Raw genomic sequence first — 19,276 nt, 5'->3', positions numbered from 1 at the left:
TTCAAAAGTTTTTGATCTTTCAAAGTTAAGCTTTCTGGAAGGATTATTTCTCTAATTTTCTTGTACAAGAAAATACACTGATGAACCAAAACATTATGACCACTGCCCACCATGAGTTTGAATGCTTCCTGGTGGTGTTGCAGGCATGTGACATAGTAAGGAAAGAATGTAAGTGGAAGAGAGATGAATGAGCAATTTTTATAGCAAAGACATGGGTTGCAAACTTGGAAATCCACTGATACGAGGAGTTTTGACAAAGGTCATGTTGTTGTGGCCTTGTAGCTGAAAATGAGAATCTCTGAAATGGTAAAGCTGGTCAGCTTTTTGTGTACTATTGTTGTGAATACCTATGGAGAGTGGTTGAAGGATGGTGAAATAATGAGTAGTAGATGTCCACATCTCATCACAAAATCTAGTGGTCAGAGGATCCTCTCTGTGTAATCGAGGATAAGCACCAATCTGTGGCAGATCTGACAAAAGAGTACAATGCTGGTACAGTGTTTCACAGCACACTGTTCAAGGGCCATTATTGAACATTAAGCTCCACATCAAATGACCCCTCCACATTCCTGTGTTGACCCAATGACATCATCAGTTATAATTTCAGTGGGGCACAGCATCACAGAGTTTTCACTGTGAATCAGTAGAAATGTGTTACCTGTTGAATGAATCGAATTTCTAGTTACACCAGATTGATGGTTGGGACCTTACATGACATCATCTAGGTGAATGGCTGCTTGAAATGTGTACCCGCCACAGATGCAGGCCGGTGAGAGCAGAATTATGCTATGGAGTACATTGAGTTGGGCTTCTATGGGACCTATGACAGAATTCAAAGACACCATGACAGTAATGAACTATGTGAACATTATTGTGGATCACCTGCATCCCTCTATGAATGAAGAGTTCTCTGATGGCAGTTCTCTGCAGGCAGTTCTCTGTTGCACTTCTTTAGCTCAGTTACATGTCCCAGTTCTGTTTTGCAAGTGCATGCTTTTGTTATCAAAAAAACTTTTTCATTATAAAGTTAATTCAGCAATATTGTACATTTAAAAACTGCAAAATATCAACAGTTGTGTTTTTAATTACCTTGCTATGTTTGTTTTGTAATGGAAACTATTTTTGTGGGGTTATATGAGGAGATTTTGGAAAAGCCTGAACATTAAGTTATGAGAACAGAACAACTATTGTTTCATTCATACTTGACAACAACTCACGATCTGCTAAATAATGAGCCTAATCTATTAATGTATTCAATTAAATCTGAGAATAAAATAAAGTTTATATATTTACTTACTGGAACGACACTGTTACAATATAAGTACCATTGTGAATTTCTTCGCATATTTTAATATACTGAAAGTAACATTTCATGGAAATGTGCAAGTGTTTCAACAACTGTCAGTGTAATTCTTTCAAAGGCAGCAATGGACTTCGAAGAGCAGAGAATGGATTGGATACTGTTATGAAAAGGTGTTATAAGATATCAACCAAAGTAAAACAAGGATAATGGAATGTAGTCACATTAAATCAGGCACTGCTGCAGGGATTAAATTATGAAATGAGGCACTGCTGTTTGGACAATAAACTAACTGATGATGGCTGAAGTAGAGAGGATATAAAATGCAGACTGTCTATGGCAAGAAAAGCATTTCTGAAAAACAGGAATTTGTTGACATTGGATATAAATTTAACCGTTAGGAAGTCTTTTCTAGAGAAATATTCAGACAAGAAGAGAAAAGAGGCTTTTGAACTGTAGTGCTAAAGAAGAATGTTGAATATTAGATGGGTAGCTCAAGTAATTAATGAGGAGGTACTGAATAGTATTGGGGAGAGAAGAAAGTTATAAGAAAACTTGACTAAAAGAAGGAACTGGCTGACAGGATACATTCTGAGGCATCAAGGAACTGTTTATATGGTATTGGAGGAAAGTGTTCTAGAAATATTCTAGGTGTTTGTTGAGGCAGACCAAGAAATGAATACAGTAAACAGATCCAAACAGATGTAGGTTGCAGTAGTTACTTGCAGATGATGACACCTGTACAGAACAGACTAGTGTGGAGAGCTGTGGAGAGTGGAGAGCTGTGGAGAGTGGAGAGCTGTGGAGAGTGGAGAGCTGTGGAGAGTGGAGGGCTGTGGAGAGTGGAGGGCTGTGGAGAGCTACATCAAACCAATCTTCAGACTGATGACCTCAAAACAACAATAACAACAGTGTTAAAAATGTTGTTTTTATGTGGGTAATACAACACTCAGATACGTTATGTAGCTTCATTTCTTGTAATATAAGTGTCTGAATATAACTATGTGCATATAACATCATTTTATGTATGGTTCAAAAAGACATTCACTGTGGTGGCTGAAGAGCGAAGCAGATTAGATAGAAGTTAAAACATGGTATACAACATTGAACCATTATTCACTTGTTTTCGGTCATTACAATCTCAGCCCAAGCATACAGTGTTGCATACACTAGTGTACATGGTATACAACATTGAACCATTATTCACTTGTTTTCGGTCATTACAATCTCAGCCCAAGCATACAGTGTTGCATACACTAGTGTTATGATCATCATTCTGTGTGGTCCTCACTGTGGTGAGTTTTGCTTAATGTTTCATGAGCAATTACTGCTCTTGGAGTTATTCAAGCTCTGCCATAGCTGGTCCCAAGCCCGGTTGAGAAAGGAGGAGGGGGAGGAGTAACACCTCATTAAAAAACCTTGGTTCACCTGCCCCGGGTGATAGAACCTCATGAAGGTCTCTTGCCAGGGATACGGTGAAGACCTCAATTGCAGTGAAGGTAGAGAAGATGGACTTTGGTACGGTGGAGCTGGTGGAAGAGGCACCTTTTCTCTTTGGGTACAAAAAGAGTATAAGTAGTGACTGAACCCCAGAGGGGTGGCTACAGACAGCATCTGACTCATGGTGAGCAGCTGACTTTAGGCTGGGTATCCTACTGCCTATGTGGAGAGTAATGGAAAACTACCACCTTACATTCCCAAGCAGTACACGGTATGTCTCTCCATGTGAAAGATTCCGGGGCTAAAACTTCCCCTCATTCAAATCTCCAGGATTGAGAGTAGACGTATTTGAAAGGAAGAAAGGGGCAGTGAAGGAAGGAAAGATAAGGATTGGAACATGGAATGTGAGGACACTACTGCAAGCAGCTAAGCTAGAGAATGCAAAACAGGAGATAAAAATGAACAGATTAGATGCCCTTGGTTTGTGTGAAGTGAGATGGGGAGAGAATGGGGAGAGAATGGGGAGATAGGAAGTGGAGTGGTGAAAACGGAGTAGGAATACTGATAGGGCAAAAGTTGAAAAATAAGGTAATGAAGGTACAATATATTGATGGAAGATTGACAATGATACTTCTGAAGGGTAGTTCAAAAGATTTGGTATTAATACAGGTATATATGCCAACCAGCCAGCATAGAGATGAGGAAGTGGATGAATATCTTCACTTATATATATAGACCTATATCTCTGACGTCAATCTGTTGTAGAATTTTAGAACATGTTTTCTGCTCGCGTATCATGTCGTTTCTGGAAACCCAGAATCTACTCTGTAGGAATCAACATGGATTCCGGAAACAGCGATTGTGTGAGATCCAGCTCGCTTTATTTGTTCATGAGACCCAGAAAATATTAGATACAGGCTCCCAGGTAGACGCAATTTTCCTTGACTTCTGGAAGGTGTTCGATACAGTTCCGTACTGTCGCCTGATAAACAAAGTAAGAGCCTACAGAATATCAGAACAGCTGTGTGGCTGGATTGAAGAGTTTTTAGCAAACAGAACACAGCATGTTGTTCTCAATGAAGAGACGTCTACAGACTTTAAAGTAACCTCTGGCGTGCCACAGGGGAATGTTATGGAAACATTGCTTGCACAATATATATAAATGACCTAGTAGATAGTGACAGAAGTTCCATGTGGCTTTTCGCGGATGATCCTGTAGTATACAGAGAAGTTGCAGCATTAGAAAATTGTAGTGAAATGCAGGAAGATCTGCAGCAGATAGGCACTTGGTGCAGGGAGTGGCAACTGACCCTCAACATAGACAAATGTAATGTATTGTGAATAAATGGAAAGAAGGATCCTTTATTGTATGATTATATGATAACGGAACAAACACTCATAACAGTTACTTCTGTAAAATATCTGGGACTTTGCGTGCAGAACGATCTGAAGTGGAAAGATCATATAAAATTAATTCTTGGTAAGGCAGGTGCCAGGTTGAGATTCATTGGGAGAGTCCTTAGAAAATGTAGTCCATCAACAAAGGAGGTGGCTTACAAAACACTCATTCGACCTATACTTGAGTATTGCTCATGAGTGTGGGATCCGTACCAGATCGGGTTGACGGAGGAGATAGAAAATATCCAAAGAAGAGCGGCGCATTTCGTTACAGGGTTATTTGGTAAGTGTGATAGCGTTACGGAGATGTTTAGCAAACTCAAGTGGCAAACTCTGCAAAAGAGGCGCTCTGCATCGTGGTGTAGCTCGCTGTCCAGGTTTCGAGAGGGTGCATTTCTGGATGAGGTATCGAATATATTGCTTCCCCCTACTTATACCTCCCGAGGAGATCACGAATGTAAAATTAGAGAGATTCGAGCGCACACGGAGGCTTTCCAGCAGTCGTTCTTCCCACGAACCATACGCAACTGGAACAGCAGCATGTAAAGTGCCCTCTGCCACACACCGTTGGGTGGCTTGCAGAGTATAAATGTAGATGTAGATGTAGATGTAGAATATTATGATAAATACAAGAACTCATTGAGAAAGAAAATAGAAATGCCTGCGTTGTCATGATGGGGGACTGGAATGCAGTTGTGGGTGAAGGAAGAGATGAAGATGCAGTAGGAAAATTTGGATTAGGAATAAGAAATCAGAGAGGTGAATGACTAATTAGTTTCTGTAAATAAAATTCATTAGCAGTGGGTAACACATTATTTGAACACCACAAATGAGACAATACACATGGATATCAAATTTGAATAGGGAAAGATATCAGTTGGACTACATCCTGATACAAAAAGGTTTAGGAACTGTTTGAAGAATGCTAAAGCTTATCCAGGAGTGTTTATAAATCCAGACCACAACCTAGTAATGGGAGAAATACAAGTGAAGTTGAAAAAAGTCTGTAGAGGTAAAACAAAGGAAAGACTAAACATAGAAAGACTCAAAGAGGTAGGAAAGGCATCAGATTTGGAGAACCTATTTATGGAAAAATGGCAAAGACATAGTGTTGATGAAAGTGTTAATGACAAATGGATAAAAATGAGGGAAGGACTCATGGACTCTGTCAGAGAAGTACTAGGAATTAGAGTATCCCAAAGCACCAGGAAAGAATAGACAACAGAAGACTTGTTGAAAAAGATGGAAGAGCGGAGAAAGTGGAAAAGTGTAGAAACTGAAGAAGGCAAAAAGAGGTACAGGAAACTGAATAATGAATTAAGAAGAGAAACTGAAGAAACAAGAGAAAAATGGATGAAACAGAAATGCGACAAAATAGAGAAAATGGAGAAAGAGGGAAAGTATGAAATGATTTATAGACTGGCTAGTGAGATAGTTTTTGAATGTAAAAGAAAGAGGAATAACATGGAAATAGAAAGAGTGGATGGTACTCTAGCAGAAGAACCACAGGAGGTTTTGAACAGATGACAATAATATATTGAATGTCTGTATAAGGGGGATGAAATGCAAAGCGAAATTAAGGTTGAAGAGGAGTAATATGTGCCAGAAGATGGAAAGGGATTTACCATCTTGGAAGTAGAAGTAGAAAAGGCACTGAAGGAGATGAAGAATAGGAAGGCATGTGGAATTGATGATCTGCCAGCAGAACTGTTGAAGAGTCTGGGAAACAAGGCATAAAAAGAAATAGTCTACCTCTGTAACGAGATATATGACAAAGGGGAATGGCCTGAGGACTTCCTTGCAACAGTTATGATACCAATAGAGGAAAAGAGAAACACTAAAAAATGTGAAGAGCACCGGACCATCAGTCTAATTTCTCATGCAGCTAAAGTCTTGCTGAGAGTGTTGAATAGAAGGCTATATGGCAAGCTGGATAGAGGGATTTTAGAGGAGCAGTTCAGATTTAGAAGAGGAACGGCAAAAGAGATGCTATTGGCCTGTTAAGAACTACAGGGTAAAGATATGTGGAAAAAGATAGAGAAATCTTTGCTGTTTTTATAGATTTAGAAAAGGCTATTGACAGAGTTCAGTGGAACGAGCTGATGGATATTTTGGAGGGAAAAGGAGTAGACTGGAAAGAGAGAAGATTGATACAGAATCTATATTTATACCAGAAAGTAAGGATAAGGATTGGAAATGAAATGTCAGAAGGAGGTAGCATTGGTCAAGGTGGTAGACAAGGTTGTTGCCTTTCCCCACTGTCATTTAACATTTACCTTGAAGAGATTATTGCAAAAGGCTTAGATGGGAAAAGAGGAATATGTATTGGTGGAAAGAGAATAGAATGTATAAGATTTGCTGATGACATGGTATTAGTGGCAGAAAGTAAGTGGACAGTGAATAACATGCTGAAAGATCTGGATGAAGCTTGTGTGGAATATGGGATGCAAATAAACACAGCAAAAAAAAGTATGGTCATCAGTATAAGATGAAGACTGTCCAGTATTAAAATAGGACAATCTATGATTAGCCAAGTAAGTGGACTTAAAAATCTTGGAAGCACAATAACTGAAGACTTGAGATGTCACCAGGAGGTGAAAACTCAAATTGCCATAGCGTAGGAGGCATTTGACAGAAAGAGGAGACTCTTATGTGGCAAATTAGATAAAGGACTAAAGAAAAGACTTGGCAAATGTTTTGTCTGGAGTGTGGCACTATATGAAGTAGAAACATGGATGCTGAGATGAGAGGATGAAAAAAGGTTAGAAGCATTTGATATGTGGATGTGGAGGAGAATGGACAGAATATGCTGGATGGAAAGAGTGAGTAATGAAAGAGTATTGGAAAGGGTTGGTGAGAGATGATGCCTGCTGAAGGTTGTAAGAGAAAGGGAAAAGAACTGGTTGGCACATTCATTGAGAAGGGAATGCTTGCTAGCAGATATTTTGGAAGGATTGGTTTGTGTGAGAAGACTAAGAGGATACAAGATGATAGATGACATAAAGGGAAGAGGAAATTATGCAGTCCTGAAGAGGATGGCAGAAGACCAGACAGCCTGGAGAACTGCCATGTGAAAACCTGCCTTTTGGCAGAACACTGATGATGATGATGATGATTATGATGATGATGATGATGATGATGATGAGTTAGATTAACCAGCCATTAACTTCTATATACAAAAGCAGGCAATAGAATAAACTCATTGCTGTCAGCTAAGAAAGATACTCTAAGTTAGTAGTGATCAGAAAGCTGTCAGTGCCAGTCACGGTCCTGCAGTTTGTATCAGTTCAGCTAGCCTAAGCTACTGCGACAAGTGCCTTCGTGGAGTGGACATGTAGGATGCACAGTGGCTTTCCTAGACAGAAAGCTCAGTTATATAATATGATTATATGGCAGTGATCCAAGAGCAAATAAATAACTCCAACAGGAGATTAAAAATTTGCACTGATGTTATGCAATTACAGACAATTTTGTGACTTCTGTGTTACTTCACTGTAGGCTGTAACAACAATCAAAGACAATTACTCATTGGTATTCATGAATACAAAGTCCCTGTATGAAACTAAGTAAGTTTACACATAAATACCAGTGCACAAATACCAGACAATCATGTGAAATAAGTATTAGGATAGGCGAACAGACAAATTAAATTTGTTGGACGGGTTCTGGAAAAAGTTGAATGCATCTGTATAGGAAGTCATACACAGGACATTAGTGTGACTAATTCTACAGTATTGTTCAAGTATTTGGAGACCTTATCAAATAGTCATGACAACAGACATTGAATGAACATATTCAGCAGTGTGCTACTAGGATTTTAACAGATTGGTATAGCCCATACAAAACATTAATAGATGTGCCTGGGAAACTTAGATGGGAGTAACTGGAAGAAAGACAACATAGTGTTAGCGAAACACTTTTTAATAAAATTAGATAATCTGTATTCAAAGAAAACTGTGCACCATCTTGTATCTCATGAAGGGACAATTAATATAATAGAGATTACCTCACATACAGAGCCATATAGATAGCCATTTTTCCCCAAATACTTTAACAGAACAGGAGAGTAAATGGATAATACTGGTACAAAGTACCCTTTGCCATGGTTTTACAGTGGCTTCCAGACTATATATGTAGATATAAATATAGATTTGTCCTTTTACCTTTCTGTAGGTTACCATGTTGTTTAAAAATCTGGAACTGAGTATGGCAGTTCATATGCTTAGGTAAAACATACATATAAAATACCTCTCAAGTGATCCTGCTTCTTAAAAATAACTCGTTATAAGAAGTCAGATGTTTATGACTTCAAGTTGACACAAGAGCTTACTCTAATGTATAACCAGACACTGTCACTTATGGAAGTGGTAGATTTATTGATAGCATTTACTTCATTAAAATTCATTCCACATAACCCTTTTCGAGTGAAGAATTGTGGGACATTCCAGAGGGATGTATGAGTATAAATAGTTTATATTCTGTCAGAGAAATAAGTGTACCTCTTTGTTACATTTTACAGAATAAAAACATCTGGGAATAAAGTTGTACCTGGCATTGGTCCAAAGGGGAAAGAAACGTTAAGAGATGCTATGTCATCCCTCCTTCTAATGTCTGTCCATGGATTCCATGCTACTGTTGGCAGTGTAGGTGTTCTCATGTGATTTACAGGAACTTTTATAGATGCTAGTGGATGATAACCTTGAACAGAAGAATGGAAGATGTAAAATCATTGATTATAGTTCACAAAATACATAAATAAATAAGCGACTAAATGAAATAATGAATGTTTTATGGCCAATAAATGCTATATGGTAATTAATATAATGGAAGGAAACATTCCACGTGGGAAAAATTATATATAAAAACAAAGATGAGGTGACTTACCGAACAAAAGCGCTGGCAGGTCGATAGACACACAAACAAACACAAACATACACACAAAATTCAAGCTTTCGCAACAAACTGTTGCCTCATCAGGAAAGAGGGAAGGAGAGGGGAAGACGAAAGGAAGTGGGTTTTAAGGGAGAGGGTAAGGAGTCATTCCAATCCCGGGAGCGGAAAGACTTACCTTAGGGGGAAAAAAGGACAGGTATACACTCGCACACACGCACATATCCATCCACACATACAGACACAAGCAGACATATTTGTGGATGGATATGTGCGTGTGTGTGAGTGTATACCTGTCCTTTTTTCCCCCTAAGGTAAGTCTTTCCGCTCCCGGGATTGGAATGACTCCTTACCCTCTCCCTTAAAACCCACTTCCTTTCGTCTTCCCCTCTCCTTCCCTCTTTCCTGATGAGGCAACAGTTTGTTGCGAAAGCTCGAATTTTGTGTGTATGTTTGTGTTTGTTTGTGGGTCTATCGACCTACCAGCGCTTTTGTTCGGTAAGTCACCTCATCTTTGTTTCTATATGGTAATTACATGTATATCAATCATACATCTTATACATAACCTTATGGGGAAGAGTATACAATGTAATTTCATACTCTGATGTAATGTTTGTTAAGAACTAAACTGCAGAGACAAGACAAATTTAAATTCTTCCAGGTTTAAAATAAAATAACAGGTGTATTATTAACAATTCCTTTTATGAAATTTGTAATTATAAATGACAGAGAGAACAGATTCAACACGATCCTTTTCTAAGATGAAGCTAGAAATTGGGAATCCATAACAGTTCAATTCAAAATAATAAAAAAAACCTTATTAGTCACTCATTCTACAAATTATCTGAATAACTGTATAGTGTAACTGAAGAGGTAACAGCTTTTTTCAGAGTAGCAGCTTTTGCTCTTATTTACTTGACTACATTTAGCTGGCATAAGAATGAACAGAGTGGTACCTTGCAGGCATATAGGCCCTTCCACTAAGGTGGCGTAAGACCTCACACTGGATGGAGATTATGTTAAAAAGTGAGGTGTTACAGCAACTGAGTTGGGAACATTGTGGTGTATTGGAATCCTGAATAAAACCAACCTACTTTCTGAAAAAAAAAAAGTGTTTTATTACTTATTGAATGCCCCTCGTTGTTTTGTGATGCCCTCGTTTGTATATATTCAACATCAACATGTTTGTCCTCTTTTGTATTCTTTGTTACAATTTTCTTCACTAGGTCATGGAAGATGGTTCCATAGGTATACAGATTTGCAGGTGCCATGTCTATCAAAAACTGCAATTTTATTGCATGCTCCATTAAAAATAATTGACGATTATGAAATTGAGAAGCTTCTGCTGTTACAACTGATCCTGAGCCATGTTTCACTTTTTCCACATCACAATGCAAGTGACATTATCAACTTCTGCAATGAAATTTTTATGCTATTGAAAAGCATTTAATTTCCTTGGTAAATTACTATTTCTGCTTGTTCTGTTGTTTGGCTGAATCATTTTGCCTGTAGTGCTGCAATTTATACAATTTCAACCAACTGGTTTTGAACTATCTTCTGGATGTGTGTTTTTGTGGACATTGCTGCAGTGCTTGTGGAGAGACAAAGTCTGACTATGCAATTTGTGGTATGTGTCAGTGCATCCGAGTCCCACGTACACAGAATCAAAATTTTATATACATCTGCTGGGAAATGTGAGAACAATTTGTTGCACAGGATGTCAGTATAAATGGCTTTTGCTGCTAGTGCCCGTTTGCAATGAAGCAACTATAGCATGCTACATCCAAGTTCCACTGCTCTTAAGCGTTTCACAAATCTTTTGATGTGTGATTGTAATAACTGATTGACTAATGTATGCACTGTATTTATCTTTGAGTGGTGATGAAGTTAGTATGTATTGCAGCTCTGCAGTTATGCCTTTGTTAAGAGCAGTAACGACATATAAGATACTATATTTTGTTTCAACTGCCATGATGCAAGCAAGAACAACTTGTTTACCTGATTTCATGAATCAGAAACAGAAATAAATGCATTGCTGATTGTAGGCGAGTGAGTGTTATTGACAGGGGATATCAAATTGATAAAATATTTTTAGATATCCACAAGGCTTCCAACACCATTCCTCAGAAATGACTTCTACTCAAATTGCATGCCTATGGAGTATCACCTCAGTTGCATGACTAGATTCACAGATTTCTGCCAGAAAGGTAGTACATAGTAATTCATGGAAAATCGTCAAGTAAAACAGAAATGATATCTGATGTTCCCCAAGGGTGTTTTATAGGCCCTCTGCTGTTCCTGATCTACATAAACACTCTAGAAGACTATCTGAGTGGCCCTTTTACATTATTTGCAGATGATGCTTTCATTTATCATCTTGCAAAAACATCAGATGACAAAACAAATTGTAAAATGATTTAGACAAGACATCTGTATTGTGCAAAAAGTGCCAGTTGACCCTAAGCAATGAAAAGTGTGAAGTCTTCCACAGGAATACAAAAGGAATCCACTAAACTCTGATTACACAATAAATCAGACAAAACTAAAGACTGTTAACTCAACTAAATTATGAATAACTTAAACTGCAATGATCACATAGATAATGTTGTGGGGAAAGTAAACCAAAGACAGTACTTTATTGGCAGAATTCTTAGATGACACAACAGGTTGTAGTGTTTCGAGAATTTCTGCATAAATTCTAGAACCACTCTGCCTTCTACCATCTCGAACACATGATATTTTAAATATAAGTGTGAGAGAGCCTATCTACTGTGCGTCGCCTGTCTGTGTGTGCAGGTCTGAAGTGTGTAGTAAGAAGAGTGTAGACATGGTGGTAAAAACGGCACCGACAAGTGTTTGCTGATCACGCCACAGAAGTTTAATGAAAGAACATAGCAGACTCAAGGAACTTCTATGTTGTTCCATGCTGTTTTATAGCTCTGACTATTGTAGTGAAACAAAGAATAACAGTTGAAATATTGTTGATTTATTCTCGGGTTGGGCTTGGAGAGGATACAACATGTACTGAGATTCAGGATGAGAATGGACTTAGTTTTTTTAAGCCAACTTTTTCTTATGTGTAAATGAACTTTGTTTCTAACCTTTGGATATGTGAGGAGACCTACTTGAGAGTGTTTTTTTATGTGGAGAATGAGATTTGTAAAAGTTTGATGTTTAAATATACATTGTTAAGTGAAGCAAAAGAAACTGTGTATGTCTGCTTATTTTTATAAGTAGAAAGATTCTTGAGAAATTCCAGTTCCTAGCAAATACACTTCAGAGAAGAAGAGAAAAGGAGGTTGCAGCAGCAAGCTAACCAGCAAGGAAAGTCGGCTGACAATTTCAAGTAAGTCGTATCATTGAAGAAGTGGCAGTTTACACACATACTTCACCACTTTAAGTCATCCAAAGCATTAGAACTTGGCAACCTGTGTGAAAGGACAGAAGAAAACAGTAATTTTGAGGTGAAAATGAGATAAGAAGATATTATGTGTTGCCGTAGCAACTGAGAATAACAAGATGAGAGAATAATAAGGGAAAGATGTAAGGAAGTCATAATGTTAAAAGACCAGAGAGAAGATCTTGACGTATTGGACTAAGAAGAGATATACCGAGAACAATTCAACTACAAAGATCTGGTGTGGGGAGAATACAGCTCTCACACGCATCGTGCAGATGCAGACAGGGAAACCACCCTACATCCAACGCCACCGGCACCAACTTCTGTTCACCTGTGCTGACCTGCCGCCACATCTGCCCACCTATGCAGCGAGAATTCTATGCTGGGTGAGCGTGAAATAAAAACTTTATTACTCTAGTAAGAAGAGTTACAAAATACTGTGGGGTAAACTTTTACTGTTGTAATTGGTATAATTGAAATTAGTATTAAATGCTCACAAGAGCCAAAGACTATAGAAGTATGGACAGTATACAAGTTAGAGAGACATCAGAACCAGCCATGGCTATGAGAATTACTAAAGAAGGGCCTGACTGGTCTGAGTTAGTAAATCTAATCAAAGCTCAGAATCTTAAGTTAGACTTAGTAAATGCTCAATTAAATGAAGCTTTAAATGCTCAGAGTCTGCAGTGAAATGCTAAATTACATGCTCAGAGTACAACTTTAAATGATAAATTAGTGCTCAGAGTACAACTTTAAATACTAAATTGGACGTTCAGAATGAAACTTCAGGTTTGTTAAGTGTCAAGGTAGATTCACAAAGTAAAGAATTTAGTAATCTATGCGAAGGTGGGAGATTTGAAGACTGAATTTGACACTTTAAATAATAAAGTAGAGAAATTTAAGATAGATTTAAAGAATGAATTAACTAGTTCCCTGCACATTCATGTAAATACACTACTGGCCATTAAAATTGCTACACCACGAAGATGACGTGCTACAGACATAAAATTTAACCGACAGGAAGAAGATGCTGTGATATGTAAATGATTAGCTTTTCAGAGCATTCATGCAAGGTTGGCACCAGTGGCGACACCTACAACGTGCTGACGTGAGGAAAGTTTCCAACTGATTTCTCATACACAAACAGCAGTTGACCGGCGTTGCCTGGTGAAACATTGTTGTGAGGCCTCGTGTAAGGAGGAGAAATGCGTACTATCATGTTTCTGACTTTGATAAAGGTCAGATTGTAGCTATCGCGATTGCAGTTTATAGTATTGCGACATTGCTGCTCGCGTTGGTCGAGATCCAATGACTGTTAGCAGAATATGGAATCGGTGGGTTCAGGAGGGTAATATGGAATGCCATGCTGGATCCCAACGGCCTTGTATTACTAGCAGTGGAGATGACAGGCATCTTATCTGCATGGCTGTAATGGATCGTGCAGCCATGTCTCGATCCCTGAGTCAACAGATGGGGACGTTTGCAAGACAACAACCATCTGCACGAACAGTTCAACGACGTTTGCAGCAGCATGGACTATCAGTTCGGAGACCATGGCTGCGGTTACCCTTGATGCTGCATCACAGACAGGAGCACCTGCGATGGTGTACTCAATGAAGAAACATCATTTTTTTTTTGTGAATCCATGTTCTGTTTATGGCATCATGATGGTGGCATCCATGTTTGGTGACATCATGGTGAACGCACATTGGAAGCGTGTATTCGTCACTGTCATACTGGCGTATCACCCAGCGTAATGGTATGGGGTGCCATTGGTTACACGTCTCAGTCACCTCTTGTTCCCATTGACAGCACTTTGAACAGTGGACATTACATTTCAGATGTGTTATGACCCGTGGCTCTCCCTTCATTCGATCCCTGGGAAACCCTACATTTCAGCAGGATAATGCACGGCCACATGTTGCAGGTCCTGTACGGGCCTTTCTGGATACGGAAAATGTTCGACTGCTGCCCTGGCAAGCACATTCTCCAGATCTTTCACCAATTCAAAACGTCTGGTCAAGGGTGGCCGGGCAACTGGCTCATCACAATACACCAGTTACTACTCTTGATGAACTGTTGTACCGTGTTGAAGCTGCGTGGGCAGCTGTACCTGTACACACCATCCAAGCTCTGTTTGACTCAATGCCCATGCGTATCAAGGCCGTTATTACGGCCAGAGGTGGTTGTTCTGGGTACTGATTTCTCAGGATCTATGCACCCAAATTGCGTGAAAATGTAATCACATGTCAGTTCTAGTATAATATATTTGTCCAATGAATACCCGTTTATCATCTGCATTTCTTCTTGGTGTAGAAATTTTAATGGCCAGTAGTGTAAAATGTTCAATGACCTTAGTGGTAAACAGAATGATAATTTCCAAGAGTTATCAAAAAAGTTAGAATTTGAGATTGAGGACAGATGCAATAACGTAGAATCAGAAATCAATGAAAAATCAGGATCTTTCAAAAAGGTGTGTAATGTTAAATTTAATGCTGTAAAGCAGGGGCCGAAAGTGTAGATAAGCAGAGCGAGTTAATGCCTGTCATTCAATCGCAAATTACAGGTGTAAGTACACAAGTGGATAATGTAGAAAGAAGCTTTAAAGAGAAAATAGCAAACTCTGATATCGTAACTGTAAGTAGTTTGGAGTCAGTGTCGTCGTAACTGCCATCTGCTTCACGTATGCTGTGCAGCAAGCTACGTTAATTTAAGTATTAACTGTATTTTTATTACTTGTCACTTCATCTTCTGTGTATTTTTGCTTTTAGGAAGCTTTAATTGTTGAGTGCTAATAATAGTGTTCCATAGATTTTGTGTTAGTTTGGATACAGTCAGAGAGAGTCCCTTTAGTCAGCCATAGTGCCAGTAGTGTCAGTGTTGTCGTAACTGCCGTCTGCTTCACGTCTGCTGTGCAGCGAGCTACGTTAATTTAAGTATTAACTGTATTTTTATTACTTGTCGCTTCTTCTTCCGTGTGTTTTTGCTTTTAGGAAGCTTTAATGGTCGAGTGCTAATAATAGTGTTCCATAGATTTTGTGTTAGTTTGGATACAGTCAGAGAGAGTCCCTTTAGTCAACCATAGTGCCAGTAGTGCTAGTGTTTGTTTTCAATACAGTTCAGAGACAGGTAGTGCTATTTTCATTGTTTTCTACAAGAAGTGTCTAGCAACCACAGTTTAGTCAACAATCAGCCACCTTTAGTGAATTAGCAGTCTAGTTAAAAGTTGATTAACTCTCTACAGCAAATTGATTTCTTAGGACGGATAGGATGTGTGACTGCTGTGTACAGACGCAGGAGGAGCTGGTCACTGTTTGTGAACAGCTGAACGTGTTGATGGCCGCAGTCAGCCATCTTCAGGCTGCTGCCTCGGAGTGTAGCGGCAGTGGGGAGTCTGGTGCGTCGCATGGTACACCCCAGGTGCTACATGCTTCACCCACTGTCCCTGCTGTCAAGACATCTTCGCGGGTACCGGGCGCAGTTGGGCCACCCTCTCCCCAAGGGGAGTGGCGGGTTCAGCGGCGTTTGCGGCGCATGAGGCAGAGGGTCAATGTGGAGGCTGGCCGTGTGGCATCGCCCGCTCTGCCTGTGAGTGGACATGTGGCCGCCCCTTCAGCAAGGTCTGAGCAGGCACACGGGGGGAGGGGTTTATTAGTTATTGGGAGCTCCAACGTTAGGCGGGTGATGGAGCCCCTTAGGGAAATAGCGGAAAGGTTGGGGAAGAAGGCCAGTGTTCACTTGCTGGGGGGTCTCATCCGAGATGTGGAGGAGGCCCTGCCAGCGGTGATAGAGAGCACTGGGTGCACCCGACTGCAAATTGTTGCTCATGTCGGCACCAATGACTCCTGCCGTCTGGGTTCAGAGGTCATCCTCAGTTCGTACAGGCGGTTGGCTGAAGTTTGGAGCCGAGTAGAAGGCTTAAACCAGAGGCTCAGAGACATCTGCGTTCCTAGCAAACATGCTTCGGAGATGAAGAGAAAAGGAGGTTGCAGCAGCAAGCTAACCAGCAAGGAAAGTCGACTGACAATCTCAAGGAAGTCATATCATTGAAGAAGTGGTACTTTACACACATACATCACCACTGTAAAAAGTCGTCCAAAGCGTTAGAAGGTCATCCAAAGAGACTCCCTGCACTATGCAAGTCTGTCCTCTTCTGGAGGACTGCTGTGTGGTATGGGCTCTACATCAGATACAATTGATAGGGGGCACTGAAAAAGCTCAAAGAAAGGCAGCTCATTTTTTGTTATAGTGAAATGAGGGAGAATGTGCCATAGATAGGATACATGAATTGGGATGGTAATCATTAAACAAAGCCACTTCTCATTGTGGCATGATCTTCTCTTAAAAAATTAAATTGCCAACTTCCTCGTTCAAATGTGAAAAAATTTTGTTGATATCCATCTGCAAAAAGAGTAATGATCATGTCAGTAAGATAAGAGAAGCCAGAGCTTGCACAGAAAGATTTAAGTATTCACGCTGTTCGAGAGGGGAATGGTAGAGAAGTAGCTTAAAGGTAGTTTGATGAACCCTCTGTCAGATGCTTAATTGTGAATATCAGAATAATCATACAGTACACAGAGTCACATCATGCTGTTGTGAGACACCATGGCTCCATGATGTTTTATATGAGAATTTGTCTGAGGGTTGTATTTACTTCATGTAGCCCAAAAAAGAAATTTTGAATGAGTTAGTTTTAATTCACATGGCAATCAAGTTGTTAAATAACACATTGTCTGACATATTGTGTATGTCACTAAGTACCCCTTCACTTGATCAGCTGACAAAAGAAACTACAATTGACAAATCACTTCACAAAATATTGAATTATAAAAGAACAGAACATAACCGATTATAATTAAGAGGATTCCACTAAGAAGCATGTTACAAAACATCAATTGCATCTGCTGCTGGCTGCCGATGTCTCATGTAACCTCTCTCCTTTGCCATGTGTCATCTGCTTCGAGTCATATAGGCTGCTAAGTAAGAGCAAGATTGGCATTCCACAACCCAATAGAGAGAACCTTTGTCCTTCATGCAATCCCCATAAAGTATTAGTTTATTTTGAATTCTTGACCGAGATACATCAGAAGAGATATGAGTGCAGCTTACACATCACATTTATCAAAGATGTTTGATACCAACTTCTGTATGTTGGTTTATCAACAAAATGATATTTGAATCCAGCAAGAGGACAATGATCTGAAGCACTGTGTCAGCCTTTTGCAGTGATTGGAAAAAAAAGAAAGGTGTGCAGGTACTAGATTGGTCCTCATAGTCACCTGACACTAATGGTATTGAAAATGTATGGTCTTATATCAAAAAGAAGTTGCAAGGGGAAAATATCTTCACTCTGAAACCACTGTCAATGCAAATTTGAAGCATATGGAAGCTTATCCCAAGTGCGTACAGGGAAAACTTGGTTTCAAGCATGCCATGGAGGTGCCAAGCAATTATTGACACTGCGGGTGACTGGACGCATTACTAATTGTAATTGCATTTTTCTTTTGTCCATATATGATGTATGTATTATGGTTTAGTTTGTTGTCAAATACATTTTTCTGCTGATCAACCTGACCATGATATTACTTAACAGAATGTATGGGTTATGGTGTTTGCTAACTGCTATGTCATGAAGAAGTTGAAACAGTGTAGTATAAATTGCCAACTGATGTTACTGTAGTAGAGCATGACTACTGCACACTCTGCTGTCTTGTTTTCAAAATATTTGTGTTATAGGCTGAGCTTGTACTAGATGAAGTTGTAGTGCATTCAAAATATGTCTAGTTACTTGCAACATGGATATTTGGGTTAAAATGTTCCTGAAAAACGTTTTAAATTCCTTTTGTTGTGTATCTTCTTGAAATTTAATATTTGTTGTCATATGTCATCAGATAATGTTTAAGGGCATGTTTGTCTTGTTGTTGTATTGTCTGACAGCAGTGTGTTTATTTATGTTGTCACAAAAAATACAATATTATTTCTTCTTTGCAGATAATAATAAGTATTTAAAAATTGTTTTCAGTCCAAATTTGCACCATTGAATATATTCTTGATTTAATAATTAAATGTTTATATTACTTGTATATATTGTTGTTTCTTATGTGGTGCAAATATTGGATATACATAATTCACAACATATATTTACAGTTTTTCAATTTAAATATCAGTTAATCTATTAATTAATTCAGGTGTTTTTCAAAGTTTAATCTTTCTTTGTATTTTTCACTGAAAGTTATTATAAAGTCTGTAGTTTATTTTATTTTGTGTAGTTGCCTAACTTTGTCTACTGTATGAAAGCTCTCACATAGGTGGTGATGTATTCTGCTCTTAGTAATTTATATCCATGTTCCACATGGCAATAGAGAAGACTATTTAATCTTGGGTGAATCAGTTGCAAATAAATTATTCTTCAAGAAATCCTGCAATGTGACTGAAGACCAGATGAAAGTAATATTTTATTCATTTTCTGATCGCTTCTTCTTCCTTAGTTTTTTGTATCCAGTGTCCTCATAGTAGAATCATGTTTCACCTGACGGTACCATATGAGGGAGTTCATGCCAACCAAAATGTTGTAAATTTTTCACCAAAAATCTTCTTAGTTAATTTCTTCTCATATTTTAATCTTCAACCCAAAATTCTTCCAATCAAGATTTGTATCTTAACTCCACAGTTGCCACATGAGTATGTTTGTGATGAAGTAAATGTAGCAAATTCTTCATTCTACTATGTATTAAATTCCAGTATCAGAATTCTTCATAGTTATTTGCACCTTGTATCTTGAGTTTCAATTTGATTCATATTTGTATCCAACTACAGGATCACTAAATGTGAGGTTCACTGGGTGGCAA

General features: G+C 38.8%; 1 protein-coding gene across 1 annotated transcript in view; it reads right to left on the bottom strand.

Annotated features, from left to right (window-relative positions):
- Positions 1-19,276, bottom strand: part of LOC124605638 (iduronate 2-sulfatase) — a 121,126-nt gene that overhangs the window by 71,266 nt on the left and 30,584 nt on the right. Inside the window, exon 4 of the mRNA XM_047137457.1 lies at positions 8,687-8,836. Coding sequence (XP_046993413.1) covers positions 8,687-8,836 — 150 coding nt within the window. The remainder of the gene's footprint in view (positions 1-8,686; positions 8,837-19,276) is intronic.

This window comes from Schistocerca americana, chromosome 3, assembly GCF_021461395.2.
Source record: "Schistocerca americana isolate TAMUIC-IGC-003095 chromosome 3, iqSchAmer2.1, whole genome shotgun sequence".
Classification (NCBI taxonomy): Eukaryota; Metazoa; Arthropoda; class Insecta; order Orthoptera; family Acrididae; genus Schistocerca; species Schistocerca americana.
This window is presented reverse-complemented; position numbering and strand designations above follow the sequence as displayed.